The sequence below is a fragment of the Xenopus laevis genome, chromosome 6L (assembly GCF_017654675.1).
Source record: "Xenopus laevis strain J_2021 chromosome 6L, Xenopus_laevis_v10.1, whole genome shotgun sequence".
NCBI classification, from domain to species: domain Eukaryota; kingdom Metazoa; phylum Chordata; class Amphibia; order Anura; family Pipidae; genus Xenopus; species Xenopus laevis.
Genome location: NC_054381.1, coordinates 17,495,599 through 17,516,930, shown reverse-complemented (window position 1 = coordinate 17,516,930; position 21,332 = coordinate 17,495,599). Strand labels below are relative to the sequence as shown.

General features: G+C 38.3%; 1 protein-coding gene across 4 annotated transcripts in view; it reads right to left on the bottom strand.

Moving 5' to 3' along the window:
* Nucleotides 1-21,332, bottom strand: part of zmynd11.L (zinc finger MYND-type containing 11 L homeolog) — a 63,496-nt gene that overhangs the window by 17,971 nt on the left and 24,193 nt on the right. For 3 of the 4 annotated variants that reach the window (XM_041565805.1, XM_018267152.2, XM_018267153.2), the window contains 7 exons: nucleotides 20,443-20,602; nucleotides 13,500-13,553; nucleotides 10,950-11,111; nucleotides 8,871-8,948; nucleotides 2,881-2,973; nucleotides 2,502-2,589; nucleotides 1,693-1,748 (listed from right to left, as the gene is read on the bottom strand). In XM_041565805.1, coding sequence (XP_041421739.1) covers nucleotides 1,693-1,748; nucleotides 2,502-2,589; nucleotides 2,881-2,973; nucleotides 8,871-8,948; nucleotides 10,950-11,111; nucleotides 13,500-13,553; nucleotides 20,443-20,602 — 691 coding nt within the window. The remainder of the gene's footprint in view (nucleotides 1-1,692; nucleotides 1,749-2,501; nucleotides 2,590-2,880; nucleotides 2,974-8,870; nucleotides 8,949-10,949; nucleotides 11,112-13,499; nucleotides 13,554-20,442; nucleotides 20,603-21,332) is intronic. The other variant, XM_018267154.2, reaches the window with a different exon arrangement.

Sequence of the window (21,332 nt, the reverse complement as noted above, 5' to 3'; positions counted from 1 at the left end):
TAAATCCGAGAAATAAAAAGATGCAGCTTGCCTGAATGTGACTGCAACAAAACGGCATTGATTCTGGGAAAATGTAAAATCCTGGGAGGTAAAATTGGAGTTCTACAGTATTTTACTAGGACAAAGGTTCAGCATTATTTTGGGGGTAATTATTAGCAGAAGTTAATTTATGGTAAAATTGCTAAATCTATAAAAAGCTATTAATAAGCATTAAAGCACATCATTTGTTCTTTAAAGACTATGCTACACAGTGGCAAAAATACGAAAGAAGCAGAAACCATGGCAGCAGGGGCCCAGGGTAAAGGGATCTCTTTAGATTTCTGCTTCCTCAGTATTCACCTGCTAGTTTCTGCAGGGAGGGGTCGCAGGTGACCAGCGACTAGGGATGCACCGAATCCAGGATTCGGCCTTATTTAGCAGGATTCGTCCGAATTCTTGTGCCTGGCTAAAGTGTATCTGAATCCTAATTAGCTTATGCAACTTAGGGGCGGGAAGAGAAATCACATGAATTTACATCACAAAACAAGGAACTAAAACATTTTTTCCTTAGACACGTTTTCCTTTCCTGCACCTAATTTGCATATTCAAATTAGGATTCTGTTCAGTATTCAACCGAATCCCTACCAGCGACAAAAAAGAAATTGTGGTCACCTACCGTCCCCTCCCCCGCACAAAATGTCACAGGGGCCACATCAATTCTTTCCAGGCCCTCAAACGTACAAACTTATACACTGGCTTTGCATCAATACATATTGCACATGGCTTACATTAATTGTGGTACTCTGTATCCCTGAACTGAGATTTCCATGTAAAAAAAATCAGAGAACAAAATACATTCATTTAGGGAGTTATTAACTACACTCCAAATGCAAAAATCAAGAAAAATTTGTGATTTTTTTTTTATATATAAAATCGGACTTTTAAAAAATCACTAATTTTTCTGAATTTATTAAACACCAAGGATGGAAAAGTCAGAATCTGAAAATCCAGCATCTCAGACCTGTCAAGGTTGCATATAAGTCAATGGGAGAAGACCCAATGATTTTTTGATGTGCGCTGGGTTTCGTGCAAAACCGTGAAATTTTTGGGTAAAAACTCAGGAAAAATCTTGAAAACCAGATGGAAAAATCGAGAAAATTGGATAAAAATCCGAAAAAATTGTGAAAATCAGATTTTTTCCCCACTAAGCAAATCTTCGGGAAAATGTAATAGTAAATAAGCGTAAAAAACCTGATCGGACATGATCGGAGTTTGTAGCAGAAAATTTTGAGATAAATTTGGACTTTGATAAATAACCCCCTAAGTATTCAGGGCAGAATATTTGTATTTATTCCCACTCTAACCAGTCCATGCCACTGTTTGGGAACCTGTACCCTCAGTAATATACAGTTCTGCAGAAATAACCGCTTTACAAGTGAATTACGATGTCAGATCTGGTAATTTTTCTGCCCTGTGGCTGTCTATGGCACACTCCCATCAGCAGCAATACTCTGAATGAATGAAAAGATCAAGTCATGAACCTGGTCTTACACCCTCATGGTCTGATCCTTGGGCAATGATGGGAAGACATGAGCACTATGGCACCAGTAGAGGGAGTCAAAACACTTCAGGTGAAATCACTGTGATATTTTCCTTACATTGTGACACAATTAGAAAATTATACATTTCAGCGTGTAGCAACAATTAATTTACCTCATGACAAGTGTCCTTGTAAAGAACTTTAGCCACGTCCACCTGCTCGCTGTCATCTGTAAATAACAACATAAAGTCAGCTTTGTGACATTGGTTAACATCACTGTCCTTAATTACTTTTTCTTTTTGGAACCAATTTATATAAAGCGCTGCCCTAGACAAGCCCACCCCCATCTGCCCCTGTTTATATCTGAAGGGGAAGGGTGCACATGCAAAAGTCTATACGAATGCACTGATCTGATTGAAGAAGGTTAAACCACCTTCCCCTCTGCCTCCCTGCTATCAAAGATAAGAAAAAGTCAACAGTGATACCCAGGGGTGATCCTGGCCCCTCCGCCGCCTGAGGCAGCAGCAGTTGCTGCTGCCCCCCCTACCCCAAAAATTTGCTCTTAAAGTACCAGGAACAGCATTTTTGCTGCCCCTGGTACCTAGTGGGGCGCTGCTGCCTGAGGCGACAGCCTCAACTCGCCTCATTGGCAAAGCACCCCTGGTGATACCTCAAGGTACAGAAAGTTTTGGTTAAAAAAAAAAGAGGTCAATGTGTACTGTCACATCTGTTTCATTTATTAAATATAAGTTAAAAATGCATCGAAAATACAAATATATATCTACATATATACACACACACACATATATATATATATATATTCATATATAGATTCAATGCTTTGGACTAAGATATTGGTGAATTTTTATTTTTGTGAAGTACTGCAATTATGGAGTAACAGGTTGACTGACGACAGACCAGAATGGAGTGTGAGTGCAGAAACCACTGGAATTTCTGTACTTCTAGGGCATTATATAATTACCTCCATAAAAAATAATTGTGTTGTGTAGAAGCAGCTGTGCATCTGCCTTGAACTCATCGTAACTCTTGTATTTTCCTTCAGTCACTTTCTGTACAAAACAGAAATGCAGTTGAAGAAATGTTAGTGGAGGAAGAATCAGGGCATTTTATCCACAATACAGAACCTGACAATCTCACTCTGTGCCACTGCCCTTACATTGCAATTTTCCTTACCTTTTTTTATAGAAGGACCATAAGACAAATCTGGCCGAGACATTAGCAGCTCTATGTGCCTATAACTCAGTAGCTGTTAAATACTAGTAGCGGTTTAAGCTGTATTCTTCTATACGGTTAGTTTTCAGCAAAACAAAATGTCAAAGACCATGACACACAACATTTACCTCATTAATAGTAGAAACATCAATGGTGGTATGAACCAAACGCCTATACATCGGATGCTTGCTATCCTTTCCTTTTTTATTGAGTTCAATCGCCTTAAAAGAATAAAAACAATAATTTGCTTTTGAGACATACAATGTACATAACATATCAGTAATTTAGCAAAATATAGAGCTAGATTACATAACTTGCATTCATGCTGCTGCTTTTCCAATCCTACGGCAATCTAAGATGCTCAAAAGACTTAAACACAGAGCTCATAAACATGTATTAAGAACGGCATTTTAATTCTAAGCAAAATATATTCAGTATATCCACCTGTGGACGCTGCACATCCAAATGAACCTGCCCCACCATAAACGCCCACAGCTGACAACACTTGGGGGCCGATTCTCTAACTTCGAGTGAAGGATTCGAAGTAAAAAAAAACTTCGAATTTCGAAGTTTTTTTGGGCTACTTCGACCATCGAATGGGCTACTTCGACCTTCGACTACGAATCGAAGGATTCGTAGTAAAAATCGTTTGACTATTCGACCATTTGATAGTCGAAGTACTGTCTCTTTAAAAAAAACTTCGACCCCCTAGTTCGGCATCTAAAAGCTACCAAAGTCAATGTTAGCCTATGGGGAAGGTCCCCATAGGCTTGCCTAACTTTTTTTGATCGAAGGATATTCCTTCGATCGTTGGATTTAAATCCTTCGAATCGTTAGATTCGATGGATTTTATCGTTCGATCGAAGGAATAATCCTTCGATCGTTCGATCGTACTATCTGCGCTAAATCCTTCGACTTCGAATATCGAAGTCGAAGGATTTCAATTCCCAGTCGAATATCGAGGGTTAATTAACCCTTGATATTCGACCCTTAGTGAATTAGCCCCTAAGGGGCGAAGTGAAAATTTTTTAGTCAAAACTCTCAAATTCGAATTGTGAATTATCCAAACTCAATTTGAATTTCGAGATTTATCATACTCTGACCCTTTAATAACTCGAATTTGACTATTCGCTACCTAAAACCTGCCGAATTACTATATAAGTCAATGGGAGAGGTCCAGGGATCAATTTGGTGGCTTGTAGCCTTCCTGACATACAAGTTTTTTTTCCGAGAATAAAACTCAAATCGAGTTTTTATAATTCGAATCTAATTTGATTCAAGTTTTCGGGTTGTTTAAATTCGTTCAAGTTTAACAAATTCGATTTTATTAATAAATTTCGACTAGTCGAATTTCGAATTTATGGGAGTTTAAAAAACTCACATGAAGTCAAAAGTCGGCCTTTGATAAATGTGCCTCCACTGAGCAGATTTATTATGTGGTGTAGAAAATGGATAATTCACCACACATCACCAGGCTTCGCTGTGTGAAAAAATGGCCTATTTTTTGCGCGTTCTTTCTTAGAGTGAATATAACGGCGGCAAATGTGGCTTTTGCATGGGGTAAAATAAAACACACCTTTATAAACTCACCATTTATTTTACACAGCTTTTTACACTGTTTTTTTTTTTTTGTCTAATTTTATTTTACACAGCTTATTAAATATGCCCTCAGGCTTATGCTACATATGGGCTGAAAGCGGCCTACTGAAATATGAAGGCCAAGAATCAGCCCTTATGCGGGCATTAGCCTCCTGTCCTGACTGCACCTGGAAACACTGTGTTAGCTTGTGTGAGGCACACGATCAGGGATGGGCGAATTTGACCCGTTTCGTTAAAAATTCGCCGCCGGCGAAATGTCGCAGACGCCCATTAAAGTCTATTGGAGTCAAAAAAAATTTGTTGCACGGCGAAATTATTTTGTCGCGCGTCTTTTTTTTTTGACGCACGTCTCCATACAAGTCTATGGGCGTCATTTTTTCGGCGAAACGAGACGAAAAAATTCGCCCATCCCTACACACGATAGAGTCCTGCAGGGAACCAATTTTTGAGACCCGGAACCGTCTGAACCCACGACCGGGGCCGCAACCGGTATATTTGAATCAACTAACTGACCAGATCCACAACTACCTTATCCACAACCTGGTCCACAACCCAACAACCTCCATTAAACAGAAACTGCTGTTGCTGCAACCGGAAGTGACATCATCAGAAGTGGGTGGAGCAGAAAAAAATTAAAAACATTTTAAAAGGAGTAAAATATAGCTAATATAAGAAATATAGATGAGACCCACAACCCACAGACCTGCATCTATACCCACACCCTACCCGTATCCCGCAGGGTATCCACGGGAAACCGACCCGCTGCAGGACTCTAGCACAGGCGGTGGATGTCGGAGCGAGAATGATGGAGTGAGAATGCAAACGTGATTGTGAGCGTTAAGTAGTTAACACAGATTTTATCTTTTTTTTATTCCAGAGGAAAGGGTAAGTAATACAACTTTGATGCAAAATATTTTTGGTCAAAAGAAAAGAAGTCACATCAGGAGATTTCTGAACATAATGTTTCTGTAGAAAATGACAGATTGTAAAGGGGCATGTCCTCAAACTGTTAGGGCAGAGACACATGCTCAGATTTGGGGAGATTAGTCGCCCGGCGACAAAGCTCTTCCTCTTCGGGGCTACTAACCTCCCCGAACTGCCTTCCCCTCAGCTAGAATGTAAATCGCCGGCGGGATGGCACTCGGAACGAAATATTTCAAGATTTATTATACCACGATGCAAAAGGCCTGTATCCAAAAATCAGCAATTTCAGAACTGTCAAGGTCCTGTATACAGTTAGGTCCATAAATATTTGGACAGACAACTTTTTTCTAATTTTGGTTCTGTACATTACCACAATTTTAAATAAAACAACTCAGATGCAGTTGAACTACAGACTTTCTGCTTTAATTCAGTGGGTTGAACAAAAAGATTGCATAAAAATGTGAGGAACATAATCCTTTTTTTAAAGGAGAAGGAAAGGTTAAAACTAAGTAAGCCTTATCAGAAAGGTCCATCTAAATATACCAGTAAACCCCCAAAGTAATGTTGCTCCGAGTCCCCTGTCAAAAGAAACACTGCATTTCTTTCCTTCTATTGTGTACTCATGGGCTTCTGTATCAGACTTCCTGCCTTCAGCTTAAACCTCATTGCCCTGGGCAAGAGCATGCTCAGTTTGCTCCTCTCCCCCCACCCCTCCCTTCTCTACTGTAATCTGAGCCCAGAGCAGAGAGAGACTCAGGCAGGAAGTGATGTCACACCACATTAATGCTGCAGCTCCTATTCTAAACAAACAGAGAGTTTCTAGAGCTTTTTACTGAGGTATGGTAAAACATTCTACAGAATAAATAAAGCATTCTAGCTTGCACTATTGCAGCTAATCTATTGGCAATAAAATGCCTCCGTAGCTTTCCTTCTCCTTTAACACAATCACTTAATTTCAGGGGCTCAAAAGTAATTGGACAAATTAAAAAACTGACAATAAAATGTTCATTTCTAATAGTTGGTTGAAACACCTTTGCTGGCAATGACAGCCTGAATTCTTGAACTCAAGGACATCACCAGATTCTGGGTTTCTTCCTTTTTAATGCTCTGCCAGGCCTTACTGCAGCGGCTTTCAGTTGCTTCAGTTTTCAGTTGTTTGTGGCCTTTCTGTCTGAAGTTTAGTCTTCAACAAGTGAAATGCTGCTCAATTGGGTTCAGATCAGGTGACTGACTTGGCCATTCAAGAATATTCCACTTCTTTGCTTTAATAAACTCCTGGGTTGCTTTGGCTGTATGCTTTGGGTCATTATGAAAGCCTCCCAATCAATTTGACTTAATTTAGCTGAATTTGAGCAGACAGTGTCTCTGAACACCTCAGAATTCATTCTTGTGCTTCTGTCCTGTGTCACCTCATGGATAAACACTAGTGTCCCAGTGCCACTGGCAGCCATGCACGCCCAACCCATCACACTGCCTCCCAAATGTTTTATACATGATGTGCTATGCTTTGGATCATGAACTGTTCCACACGTTCTCCATACTTTTTTCTTGCCATCATTCTGGTAGACGTTGATCTTGGTTTCATCTGTCCAAAGAATGTTTTTCCAGAACTGTGCTTTTAGATGTTTTTTTTTAACAAAGTCCAATCTAGCCTTTCTATTCTTGAGGCTTATGAGTGGCTTGTACCCTGCAGTGCACCCTCTGTATTTACTTTCATGCAGTCTTCTCTTTATGGTAGACTTGGATATGGATACACCTACCTCCTGGAGAGTGTTGTTCACTTGTTTGGCTGTTGTGAAGGGGTTTCTCTTCACCGTGGAAATGATTCTGTGATCATCCACCACTGTTGTCTTCCGTGGACGTCCAGGTCTTTTTGCGTTGCTGAGTTCACCAGTGCTTTCTTTCTTTCTCAGGATGTGCCAAACTGTAGATTTTGCCACTCCTAATATTGTAGCAATTTCTCAGATGGGGTTTTTGCAGCTTAAGGATGGCTTGTTTCACCTGCATGGAGAGCTCCTTTGACCACATGTTGTCTGTTCACAGCAAAATCCTCCACATACAAGCACCCCCCCCCCCTCAAATCAATTCCAGGGCTTTTATCTGCTTCATTGATAATGACATGATGAAGGAATTGCCCACACCTGCCCATGATATAGCCTTTGAGCCAATGGTCCAATTACTTCTGAGCCCCTGAAATGAAGTGATTGTGTTAAAAAATGCTTCAGTTCCTCACATTTTTATGCAATCTTTTTGTTCAACTGCATCTGAGTTGTTTCATTTAAAATTCATTGTGGTAATGTACAGAACCAAAATTGTAAAAAAAAAGTCTGTCCAAATAATTATGGACCTAACTGTAAGTCAACGGTAGAGGCACCTATCCCAAATTTAAGTTATCGGGGTCTTCGTGGGGTTTAGCCCAGAAATCAGACTTTTTCTGGGTTTGGGCAAAAACAATTCAGGAAAAACTCCTCAAAAATGTGAGCGATTTTATCAAGTTTTTCCGCGATCCAATTCAGTCGGCTTATTTTATCAATAAATAAGGTCAAATCGAGCTTGGGAGTTTGGTCGTGGTTTTTTTTTTTAAGAGATAAATTTGGATTTTAGTCGTATTTTAAGAATTTGTAATTGGTCTTCATTTTAATTCTATGAGTTTATTGAACTACTGAGACCCTAGCAACCAGGCAGAGTATTATTAGATGGCAGTTGAGAAACTACAAACTACAAATTGTAGCCTCAGAATAAATGAAACGTATTTCTAGTTGTCAGGGTCCACCAAAAAAAGCATTTTTATTTTAATATTTGGAGAGAGAAAAAAAGAGAAACAAAACAATTACAAAAAATTGAGAAGACAGACTGCAGATTGACTTAAAATACCAGTGTCTACCTCCTACTAGCACTAAATATAAAGATGAACTTGGAGATTTAAATGAGCTGGAGTCTTCTGTTTATGCCATCATGATATTTGTCATCAGCATCCTTTATTTCATTTAGGGGCATATTTATCAAGGGTCGAATTTCGAATAGAAAAAACTTCGAACTTCGAAATCAAAAAGAACAACCAAAATTAAGTCGGAGGTTTTTTTTTTTTTTTGGTCGAATAGGTCAGTTTTCAATTGAATAGGTCCGTATTCGTCCGAATTTGAATAGTTTGAATCGAAGGAATAGCGCATTCGATCGAATTCGATTCGAAGTTTTTCCCAAAAAAAACTTAGATTTTTCAAAGTCCACCAAATAGGTTCTAGTAGGTCCTCCATAGGCTAAAACAGCAGGTTTTAGAAGGCGAATGGTTGAAGTCGAATTTTTAAAGAGAGTACAGGATACATTTCGATATTCTAATTTTTTTAATTTGTTTTCAAATTCAAATCGAATTTGGATTTATTCCCTAGTTGAAGTACACAAAAAATATCTCAAAATTCGCATTTTTTTCATTCGAAAGTTCACCTCAACCGTTGATAAATCTGCCCCTTAAAGTTTGTTATGGAGCTTTACCATGAGAAGAAGCATGTGCACTTGTGCATGCACAAATAAGAATGAAATACCGTGAGCTTGGGATGAGACTGTGGGAAGAAATGAAAAGCTCAGAAGCAAAACCTACCCTCTCCTTCATGCGGGAAACAATGAATCGCAGGTATTTACCCATCTCCTGCTTGTTGTTGTTTTTCTTCTTCATGCTCTGAAAAATATTTGTGATACAAGAGAGTCAGGAAACAATTATAAAGTATCAGTTACAGGTATGAGACCTGTTATCCAAAATGCGCGGGACCTGGGGTTTTCCAGATAACGGATCTTCATACCTTAAATCTGCTAGAAAATCATGTAAACATTACATAAACTCAATAGGCTGATGTATTAGAGCTCACTCAAATAACTGATTCCAGTACAAACAAAATCAAACTAAATAAATGCATTTTGCACAAATTCTGCATGTAGAGAGACATGATGTTTGGTGCTTTTAATAATACATCTTCTAGGCAAAAGGAGCCCCCCCTATAAGATATATTGGATCTAACTGTCAATGAATATCTGACACCCAACTCTTGAATGAAGACAGGATGAAGAGAAACAGATGCGGACAGAATAATAGTGAAGATAAACTTGATTATTTCAGAAACGTTACAGAATTTTTAATTGATTGTATATAGAAAACTCCTTATTTTAGTATGATGAAGCTTATATTAAATTTTCATTTTCACAATAGTTCCCCTTTAAGTCAATGTAGGCAGAGTTCCATATGTATCAAACTAGCATGGTTCTTAAAGAGGTTGTTCACCTTCCAATTAACGTTTAGGGGCAGATTTACATATGGTTGAATATCGAGGGGTAATTAACACTCGATATTCAACAGCCGAAGGTAAATCCTTTGACTTCGAATATTGAAGTCGAAGGATTTACCGCAAATAGTTTGATCGAACGATTAAATCCTTCGAATCGTTCAATTTGAAGGATTTTAATCCATCGATCGAACAATTTTTCTTCTACCAAAAAAAGCTTACAAAGCCTATGGGGACCTTCACCATAGGCTAACATTGAGGTTCGGTAGGTTTTAGATGGCGAAGTAGGGGGTCGAAGTTTTTTTTAAAGAGACAGTACTTCGACTATCGTATGGTCGAATATTCAAATGATTTTTAGTTTGAATCGATTCGATCAAAGTCGGAGTCGAAGTAGCCCAAAAAAACATTCGAAATTCGAAGTTTTTTTTTATTCTATTCCTTCACTCGAACTAAGTAAATGTGCCCCTTAGTATGATGTAGAGAGTGATATTCTGAGACAATTTGCAATTGGTTTCCTTTTTTATTTGTGACTTTTGAGTTATTAAAGGGGTTGTTCACCTTCAAACAACTAGTTGTTATCAGATAGATCACCAGAAATAACGACTTTTTCCAATGACTCTATTTTCTATGTGTCACGGTTTTTCTAATATTGAAGTATAAAGTGTCATTTCTCTCCTTCTGAAGCAGCTCTGGGAGGGGGGGTCGCCGATCCTGTAAACTGTTTTAAATTGATACATTTAGTTGATACATTTCTTATCTTTGTCCCTGCTGAGCAGAATCTCTGGGTTTCATTACAGGCAGCTGTTAGAATTGATACAATTGTTGCTAATACTCCAGAGATGCTGCTGAGAAATGGATCAACTCAATGTTGCAAAATTGTAACAGTTCAGAATCTGCACCTGGATTACTGAGCTGCCAGACTCAAACACCAGAGACAGGAACATTCAACTTTAAACTTAGATTTTGGAAAAAACGTAAAAAATAAATAATGGAAAGTAATTGGAAAAAGTCATTATTTCTAGGGAACAATCTAAAAACAACTAAATTGAAAAAAGTGTTTGGAAGGTGAACAACCCCTTTAAGCTCTTAATTCAGCAGCTCTCCAGTTTGCAATTTCAGCCATCTGGTTGCTAGGGTCCAAATCACCCTAGCAACCATGCATTGCTTTGAATAAGTGACTAAAATATGAATAGGAGAGGCCTGAATAAAAACAAGTAATAAGAAGTCACAATAACAATAAATGTGTAGCCATACAGAGCATTGTTTTTAAGATGGGGTCAGTGAACCCTATTTGAAAGCTGGAAAGAGTCGGAAGAAGAAGGCAAATAATTCCCTTTAAGACCAATTGTATCAAAGGTGGCAACATCTGTCAGCATGCTTATGAACAAGCTTGAGCACTTTACCTTGCAAATTGGGCACTGCCAGTGATTACTGCTATCTCTTAGTCTCAAGTCATCAGGTAGGCATTTTGGGTGATACACACGAAAGCACTGGTCACACATCATCACTTCTCCAGGCATATGGCACTCAAAACAATACCAGTCGTGGGTTTCCGTCTCCCAGTCCTAAAAGGAACACAGAATAATCTGGCGAGGCAGTTTATTGAAGAGGTTAAGTAGGGTCCTTAAGATTAAATGAGGCATTAGAGGAATCATATACGTTGCAAATCTTAGAACAGGTATAGGATCCGTTATCCAGAAAACTCTGAATTTGCAGAAAGGCCGTCTCCCATAGACTCCATTATAATCAAATAATCCACATTTTTAAAAATGGTTTCCTTTTTCTCTGTAATAATAAAACCGTAGCTTGTACTTGATCCCAACTAAGATATAATTAATCCTTATTGGAAGCAAAACCAGCCTATTGGGTTTATTTAATGTTTACATGATTTTCTAGTACATTTAGGGGGTTATTTATCAAGTTCCGAATTTATCTCAATACTTTCTGCTACAAACTCTGATCAAATCCGCTCGGGTTTTTTTTATGCTTATTTATTATTACATTTTCCTGAAAATTTGCTTTGCGGGTAAAAACCAGATTTTCACGATTTTTTCTGATTTTATCATCCAATTTCACGAATTTCAGAATTTTTTCAGACTTTTCACCCGAAACTCCGGGGTATTGTACGAAATCCAGCGCACATCAAAAAATCATTGGGACTTCTCCCATTGACTTATATGCAACCTCGACAGGTCTGAGGTGCCGGATTTTCAGATTCAGCCTTTTCCATCCTCTGGGTTTAATAAATTCCGAAAAATTCGTGATTTTTTGAAAGTCTGATTTTATAACAAAAAAATCACAAATGTTTCGTGATTTTTGCATTCGGAGTTTAGTAAATAACCCCCTTAAAGTATGAAGATCCAAATTACAGAAAGATCCCTTATCCCGAGCATTCTGGATAACAGGTCCCATACCTGTACTAGATAACCCAAAAGAACTTTAACCCTATCAGTGTAGCAAGAGCTTACTGCTGATTCCCAGATGCAGGTTTTCATTGTTAGACAATACATGTTTTGCCAAAGCTTGGAAAGACCAGAAATAAAATTTACTTTAGATTTTCTGGATACTCGAATCATGAATTTTAGTGGATCTAGGCTGAGATTAATAACAAAAACAACTTGGCTTGCGCTGAAAACTCATAATGAACAAATATTTAAGGGGAACGGAAAGCCCAATTAAGTTTAATTGTGTCCTGTACTAATTACAGGCAGCTAGCGCTTTTAATGTTCTGAAGTTTTTGATCTTTGTTTCCTGCTGTATACAGAACAAATGCTGCACATCTGAGTAGGGTTGCTACCTTACTATTTTAAAAGCGAACGCATATGGAATACACAGCCTGCATGGCTAATTAGCAATTTTTTAGATGCATGCTGCAGACCGAACTGATGTATGTGCAGCCATGTACCATGCATCTAAATAAAAAGCTAATTAGCCATGCAAGCTGTGGATTCCATATGTGTTTGGTTTTAAAGGGGCAAGCCTACATCTGAACCTTTTATTAGGCTTTACACATATACCAGTTGGTTGCTTCTCAACGCTGAAATGTGGCCAATGATGTCACAAGGGTGACCTACATGCTAGGAAGCCTAATTAGGTAAACAAAAGTTCCGATTGGTGCCATTTGGTTGGTGCACGTATATGAATGGGAGACAAACTCACCTACATAATTAGTAATGAACCAGGACTTTAGTCCCTTTTAAGATTTAGTAGATTTCATTGATCTAGACTCACCTAGTAAAAGTGCATGGTACAAATACTACAAGTATGTGATCCAGAAACTTGTTATCCAGAAAGCTCTGAATTATGGATGTCTAACTCCCATAGACTCCATTTTATTCAAATAATTCAAATTTTTAAAAATGATTATCCTATTTTTCTATAATAAAACAGAAATAGTAGCTTGTACTTGATCCCAACTAAGATATAATTAATCCTTATTGGAGGCGAAACCAGCCTATTGGGTTTATTTAATGTTTAAATGATTTTCTAGTAGATCAGTTATCCGGAAAACACCAGGTCCCGAGCTTTCTGGATAACAGTTTCCATACCTGTACCGGCATATCATTGTACCATGCACTGCTCTTGGCAAAACAATGGTGTTAGCTGAAAGCGATCTATGACAATTAGCTTGTGGCAGCAACAGGATCTGATTAATACAGACAATACACTGCAGGCTCATCCTTTGCTGAAATTTATACGAAGACTCTGCAGATGATTTTGTTTATTCATGAATGCAAAAAATTGTATTTGAATTTCTATATTTTTTAGTATTAAGCTGACACTTTTGAATAGTCTTACCCAAAAGTGAAATTTGCCTCCCGCATTATCAAGCCAAACCACAGTAATATTAGTCCCATTTTTGTGGGTTGTAGAAAAAGGGGGTTGTGGGAAAATTGCAAAGAAAGGGTTGTTTTACATACTTGTGAGCTCGATATCAAAGCACTTTAACAAACCTCTGGTGAATTCACTGATTTTCCCTCTTTTCCTTGAATGTGGTGCTGTTTCATCTGAAATAATTTACAAGATTGTTTTGCTAAACAGGACTGATTGCTTCTAAAGGGATTGCAAAAGAATTAAGAGTATAAAAAAAACAAATAAATATAAAATTTGCCTTTTACTGAGAGGGAGGGAGACAAGCATTGAATTTGGATAAAAATGAAATATAAATTGATATAGAGACCCACTCACAAAATCGGAACTGACAGCCATTGTAGATGAAAAAAAATGATCATACTGGAATTTTTATTACTTTGTGCCAAAAAATATTTAATTGAAGGTCGTCACCTGTCACAATTCATGACCGAACATACGTGGGTAATCATGCTTGGTTAGAACTTCCCTAGGGAGATGTTACGTTAAATTATCTGGCCTGGAGGGTTTAAATGATCCAATATTCTCACTACATTAGTTTTCCTGTAGTATTTGCTAAATTATTTGGCTAAATTTTGACCAAGCCCATTTTTGAGGCCACATCCCCCAATTAACATGTTCATTTTACAAAATTTGGCAGGTTATGAAAGTTTGAACATATTTCTGTGTTTTTTTCACTTATTACAGTTTTGCTAATAAAGATGAATTGCCCTTTAAGCTGTGAGTCTAACTTCTTCCAAGGGACCTTTTATCTTATATTGTTACAATTACTTATTTGCTTATCTCAAAATTGTTACAAAAAAGTATCTTATCTGCAGCTGTGGCTGTTCTGGGCTCTCTGCCAAAAGCCAATTAAGTTAGAAACCGGGAGTTTCCAGTACTTTCCAGTACAAAGGAGGGACTGCGGGTTGAGATGTCAAAAGAGGTACTTCTGAAAACGGGACAATTGGGAAGTATGGCTGAAATGAGTAAGACTTCAGCATAAGGGTTCCAGAGCATGGGTCTCACTAGCAGATTACAATTCCGCTATTTAATTGGTCTCATGCCCACCCACACAGCGTTTTGGGGGTTCTCTTCCTTTATCAAATGTGACATACTCTACAGGGCGTACCATTAAATATCCCAAACCCTGTCTCTCCTGACATCATTTTCTCTTTTGGGTCCATACATTTATTCCATGTGCCTACATTTCCCACAGTTCGATAAACCACAGCTAGTGATAGCCCAGCTTTTAAGGAGAACTAAACCCTAAAAATGAATAGGGCTAAAAATGCCATATTGTATATAATGAACTTACTGCAGCAGCCTAAAGTTTCAGCTTGTCAATAGCAGCAATGATCCAGGACTTCAAACTTGTCACAGGGGGTCACCATCTTGGAAAGTGTCTGTGACACTCACATGCTCAGTGGGCTCTGAGCAGCTGTTGAGAAGCTAAGTTTAGGGTTCATCGCTAATTATCAAGCAGAAAATTAGGTTGGTCTGTAATATAAGCTGATTCTACAGGTCTGATTATTAAATTCTGATGCTAATTGCACTGGTTTCTGTGCTGCCATGTAGTAATTATCTGTATTAATTACTAATCAGCCTTATATTGTGACATTCCTATTCTATGTGTACTGTATATTGTGAGTGGGTCTCTAAGCTCAGTATGTGACAGCAGCACAGAGCATGTGCAGGGAATCAGCAGAAAAGAAGATGGGGAGCTACTGGGGCATCTTTGGAGACACAGATCTTTACTGCTAAAGGGCTGTGGTTGCATTGGGCTGCTACAGAAGCACAAAACACAATGTAAAACTTTAGTTCTCCTTTAATATATATTGATGGTGTCCATAAAAACTGCCCACTTCTGGGACTATCCATGGAGTTCATGAACATTAAAGGGGATCTATCACCCAAGCATAACAAAATGTATAATAAAAGTCTTGTTAAAATTAAACATGAAACTCAAATTCTTTTTTTTTATTAAAACATCTCTACCTGTTATATACTTGTTTAAAACTCCCAGCTGTCAATCATATATTGTCTATGCCTTAGGCATAGAGGCTGGGCGAGCAATTACTTTCCCTTTCCATTCTGCACTTTCTAGATATTGTTGCACTCCCCTACATTCCCCCTCCATCCTCACCATCTAATTGTGTAGCCAGTGCATGGGCATCAGGTCCCCCATTCTGGTGCATAAAACAGATTTTGGCACGATCTAAAGCAGTAGCTCGTGAACAACATGTTGCTTTCCAACCCCCTTGGATGTTGCTCCCAGTAGCCTCAAAGCAGGAGCTTATTTTTCAATTCCAGGCTTGGAGGCAAGTTTTAGCTGCATTAAAACCAGGTGCCCTACTAAACAGAGCCTCAATGTAGGTTGACATTCCACATAGAGGCTACTAAATGGCCAACCACAGCCCTTATGTGGCACCCCATGAACATTTTATTCATGCTTGTGTTGCTCCCCAACGCCTTTTAATTCTGAATGTTGGTCTAAAGGTTGGGGATCCCTGATCTAAAGCATGCTTTAATAACCGTGTCCACAAAATGGCTGCTGTCTTTTTCACGACTGTGAATTCCAAGACTAAAAGAAACAAGATTTCAATAATATTTATAGTGTCAAGTTTATTCTGTTTGAATCATCATAAAATAGGATTTGGAATTATTTATAAGGGTGACAGTCCCCTTTAATACATAATATTACTCCTGTAAACTTAACCTTGCATATAACTAAGAGGCAGGTTAGGCAACATTAAACCTACTAGCTAGGTCACTGACACTGAAGCTTCATTGGGAAAACAAATGGAAAATAATGTCACATTGAACTCTTACAGAAAAAGTCAAGCTGTAAGACACTTCCAGTGATTCTAGTTGCTTACCTGATACCCCTGGCTGGTGCATCTCGTCTTCAAAAAATGTACCAGCCCAGGGCACTGTATGATAGAGCCTCCCCGTCTTCTTTCAGACTTCCAGACATTCAAACAAGCGCATTTACCATACAAAACTTTTTAAAAGATTTCTGTACCGCACATGAGCTCTTCTAGGATTGGCACATGGCACACTTGGGAGAACAAACTAAAATGGTGGCATGACACTCGGCAACCAGTACAGTACCCTGGGCTGGAACATTTATAGAAGGAGCGGGCATCAGGTTGTGAGGTAGGCACTACTGAATCACTTGTTTAAGATAGTTGTCAGTTTTGCATTCATATTTTCATTACATATATTCAAAGGAAGAAAACAAAAGAAGACTTATGGGCCTATTTAAGATCGATTGTGCTTTTCGGCACAGGCAATCTTTAAAAGAGAAGGAAAGACTTAAATTAAGTAAGCTTTATCAGAACGCTCTATTTAAATACACCAGTTAGCCCTCAAAGTAATGCTGCTCTGAGTCCTCTGTCAAAAGAAACACTGCATTTCTTTCCTTTTATTTTATATACATGGGCTTCTGTATCAGACTTTTTTTATTATTGCTTTCTCTACGCTCTTTCAAACTCTCCACCTTGAATATTTCTGCAAACCCCCTAATAATCCCTCCCTTCCCTTCCACTTCCTGCTCCCTGAATTCCCAGGCTGTGCAGGGGAGCCGGTGGCCGTCAGCTCACTGCACTGTAGGACAGGAACCAATCAGCAGCTAGCAGGACCTGATAGGGAACTGAAGCCTGTCTGTGCTTGTGTGACTGCAGGGCTGTGATTGGCTGTCCCCCCCTCCTACTGTGCTTCTGGCAGGAACCGTTAGGAAACGCCCACCCCTCATTTGAAACACGGACAGGGACCAGAGAACATCTACAGGGAGCTCAATAAAGGGGATATTTTTAAACATAATATACATTTTTAGCACCATTTAAAACACCATATATTACTCATAATTGCCTACAAAATTAGGGTTTTTTTTAATTTATCCTATATATCTCCTTTAAGGGTTTATAGTAAATCTTGAAGATAAGATAATAATATGAATTGGAGGGAAGAGTGCAGAAACAAAAATAAAAGAGTCGGCAGCAAAAGTGAAGATTTGCAGCTAAAAAGTGAATAAATAAGCATCTTATACCTTAACTATTGTTATAATTAATAACCTCATATGCCAATGAGAAGGTTTCCTGAGCCACTCTTGCACTCAATCTACAAAACAATTGAGCTCACAGGTATGTCAACCAGTTATCACTAGCACCAGTTATGTGGAAAAGGATCTTGATGTCATGCTGGTTGAAATGACCCCTATTAAGCTGATAATCATTTTAAAATACAACTGTGAATGCAAAGGCAGGGAGTTGCATTATTCTATATGAACCCACCTGCAGGCCATATTATCAAAAATCAATAAAGACGACACAGAAAGCAGATAACCCAAAAGAAAATAAATCAGTCCCCTGGTGTCTAGAAGTTGGGGAGCACCAGAGCACATATATGCCTATGTAAGCTCCTTACTATGCCGAGTTAAAGTGTTCCATGTACACACCTTAAGTGATTCAGCAATTGCTCCTGTACCATTGGTAAAAGATCCACTGAGCCTGAGAACAAACACTAAAACCAACACTAGACCAACTACCAGTATTTATCTAGTCCTTAAAGGAGAACCAACCCCTAAAAATGAATGTGGCTAAATGCCATAGTTTACTATAGTGTAGTGAACTTATTGCAGCAGCCTAAAGTTTCAGCTTGTCAATAGCAGCAATGATCCAGGACTTCAAACTTGTCACAGGGGGTCACCATCTTGGAAAGTGTCTGTGACACTCACATGCTCAGTGGGCTCTGAGCAGCTGTTGAGAAGCTAAGCTTAGGGGTTGTCACTAATTATCCAGCAGAAAATTAGGTTGGTCTGTAATATAAGCTGATGCTACAGGGCTGATTACAGGGAAGAAGATGGGGAGCTACTGGGGCATCTTTGGAGATCTTTACTGCTAAAGGGCTGTGGTTACTTTGGGCTGGTACAGAACCCCAAAACATAACGTAAAACATTTCTATCTTACTTCTTTAGTTAGGCTTTACTTCTCCTTTAAAGGGATACTTTTTTTTTTGAATTTTTTTTCAAAATAAACCAGTTAATAGAGCTGCTCCAGCAGAATTCTGCACTGAAATCCATTTCTCAAAAGAGCCAACAGATTTTTTTATATTCAATTTTGAAATCTGACATGGGGCTAGACATATTGTCAATTTCCCAGCTGCCCCAAGTCATGTGACTTGTGCTCTGATAAACTTCAATCACTCTTTACTGCTGTACTGCAAGTTGGAGTGATATCACCTCCCCTCCCTTTTCCCCCTCTGCAGCCAAACAAAAGAACAATGGGAAGGTAACCAGATAACAGCTCCCTAACACAAGATAACAGCTGCCTGATAGATCTAAGAACAAGACTCAATAGTAAAAACCCATGTCCCACTGAGACACATTGAGTTACATTGAGAAGGAAAAACAGCAGCCTGCCAGAAAGCATTTCTCTCCTAAAGTACAGGCACAAGTCACATGACCAGGGGCAGCTGGGAAATTGACAAAATGTCTAGCCCCATGTCAGATTTCAAAATGGAATATAAAAAAATCTGTTTGCTCTTTTGAGAAATGGAATTCAGTGCAGAATTCTGCTGGAGCAGCACTATTAACTGATTCATTTTGAAAAAAATTTTTTTTCCCATGACAGTATCCCTTTAAGCTAGCAGTAGCCCCTAAATACAGTAAGTATAATCATAAAGTGGGTTCTTTCTGCATCAATTTTTTATTTTAAAAAAAGTGTAGATATCCAAATGTTTTTGTTCAAAATGTTCTATCCCTCAGTGCATTTTTAAAAACTATTTATTAAAATTATATGCAGAAGAGAAATATGCAAATTGAGCTTGGATTCTGGAGAGCCACAGTGTAGAATAAAGAATGATTCTGTATCACACATTGTCCCAGTGCCAGAGTGGAGCTCTAAAACACCAAATAATGGGATCCGTTTCCTGCATTTCCAGATGGAATTAGCTAGAGTTTATAATGTAGAGTGCACTGTCGATTATAAATGTGTCCGGCCACATACAACATTAAAGAAGAAAAAAACAAAGTCTATTGTTTGCATCATGTCTTGTTTTCTTTTGTGAAAACAAACATGGCAGTCCCGGTCAGTGTATTTCATAATATTTCATAAGGGAGAAGATCACAAATAATGTGTTAATAATATAAATTATATTATAATGGAGACCATAATGTTAGGACTTGGCAATATAATGTATTTATTAGTTGGTAATACTGTGACCAGTTCATTGTAAAGGTATGACACATAAAAAAATTAGGGATGCACCAAATACTGGATTCTGTTCGGGATTCTGACTTTTTTTTTTTTTTTCGGCCATAAGCAAATTAGGGGCGGAGAGGGAAATCGCGTGACTTTTTGTCACAAAACAAGGAAGTAAAAAATGTTTTCCCCTTCCCACCCCTAATTTACATATGCAAATTAGGATTCGGATACGCTTCGGTATTCAGCCAAATCCTTTGTGACGGATTCGGGGGTTCGGCCGAATCCAAAATAGTGGATTCGGTGTATCCCTAAAAAAAATATACAAATTTGGAAAATATTATCTTGAAACCCAATATCTAGAATATGGTGATGCCAGTACCATAGTGGTCTGCATTTCTGACTGAATTCATGGTAACTAATCTGAATAAATCAGCACTGATGGTAAAACAAACCTATTGAGTTTTTTGTTTTTAATTTACAACGTTTTTGGCAACCTTATGGCAAGGTGTTCCACATCAGAGACAGATTTACCTGGAATATACCAGGTCCCACTTTAAAATAGAACTTTTATGACAAACTACTGTATATAAAATATATGTTGCTTCATTTATTTATGATATAGGAATAAAACTGGCATACATAATACAAACCAAGGGTTGGAGTAAATCATTGACAAAATGAAATATTTATTTCTAAAGGAGAAACAGTGTTTTGTCAGTTAAGGTAAAGGCCAAAAGTGCTTTATAAATGTGGCCAAAAGATGATTATAATAATCGATTCAGAGCAAAAAAAAAAAAAAAAAAAAAGAATGAAAGTTATTTTTGGTGTAAAAAAGACTTACAATTTCATCCCCAGGTAACCAGTATCCTTCTTGTTCAATACCAGCCTTTGATCCTTTGCAGCCTACTGTAAGTGTCTCCACTATAAGTCCGTCTTTCACAGCTAAGCTCAGCTGCCGTGTGATCTCTTTCGGGTGCATCCCATGCACTCGCGTCATGTACCTGGTTAGAAAGAGACATTCATTAGATGATTGTTCCGGTTTAATGAACATTATGTCCACAACTGCTGCTGGAGGGAAGTTGCACTGCTACTTACAATGAATTAGTAAGGGTGCTAGATATTTTTTTAGTAGCTCAGGGGCAAGGCTGGTGCGAGAGCTTTTATGATGTGCTGCCTGCTACATTTCAAGTGACAAATAAAAAAGCAAATGAACAATTGCTTTGAGGTAACTTCCATAGCAGCTAATGGGGGTTAAATTCATTTGATTTGGTGATGACTCTTAGCGGGTTATTTAATAAAAGGCAACAAGTTTGCCCAGGAGCAGTAACCCACAGCAACCAATCAGAAGGTAGAATTTACTGGTCACCTATTTAAAGGGGTGGTTCACCTTAAAGTTAACTTTTAGTATGTTATAGAATGGCTACTTCTAAGCAAGTTTTCAATTGGCCTTCATTACTTATTCTATATAGTTATTACATTATATACATTACATTTCTTCTGACCTCGAATGGGGGTCACTGACCCCATCTAAAATATAAATGCTCTGTGAAGCTATAGATAGGGGGTTGGATGGCTTTTTAGCAAGTAAGGGAATACAGGGTTATGGGAAATAGCTCATAGTCCAAGTTGATCCAGGGACTAGTCCGATTGCCATTTTGGAGTCAGGAAGGAATTTTTCCCCCTCTAAGGCAAATTGGAGAGGCTTCAGATGGGTTTTTTTGCCTTCCTCTG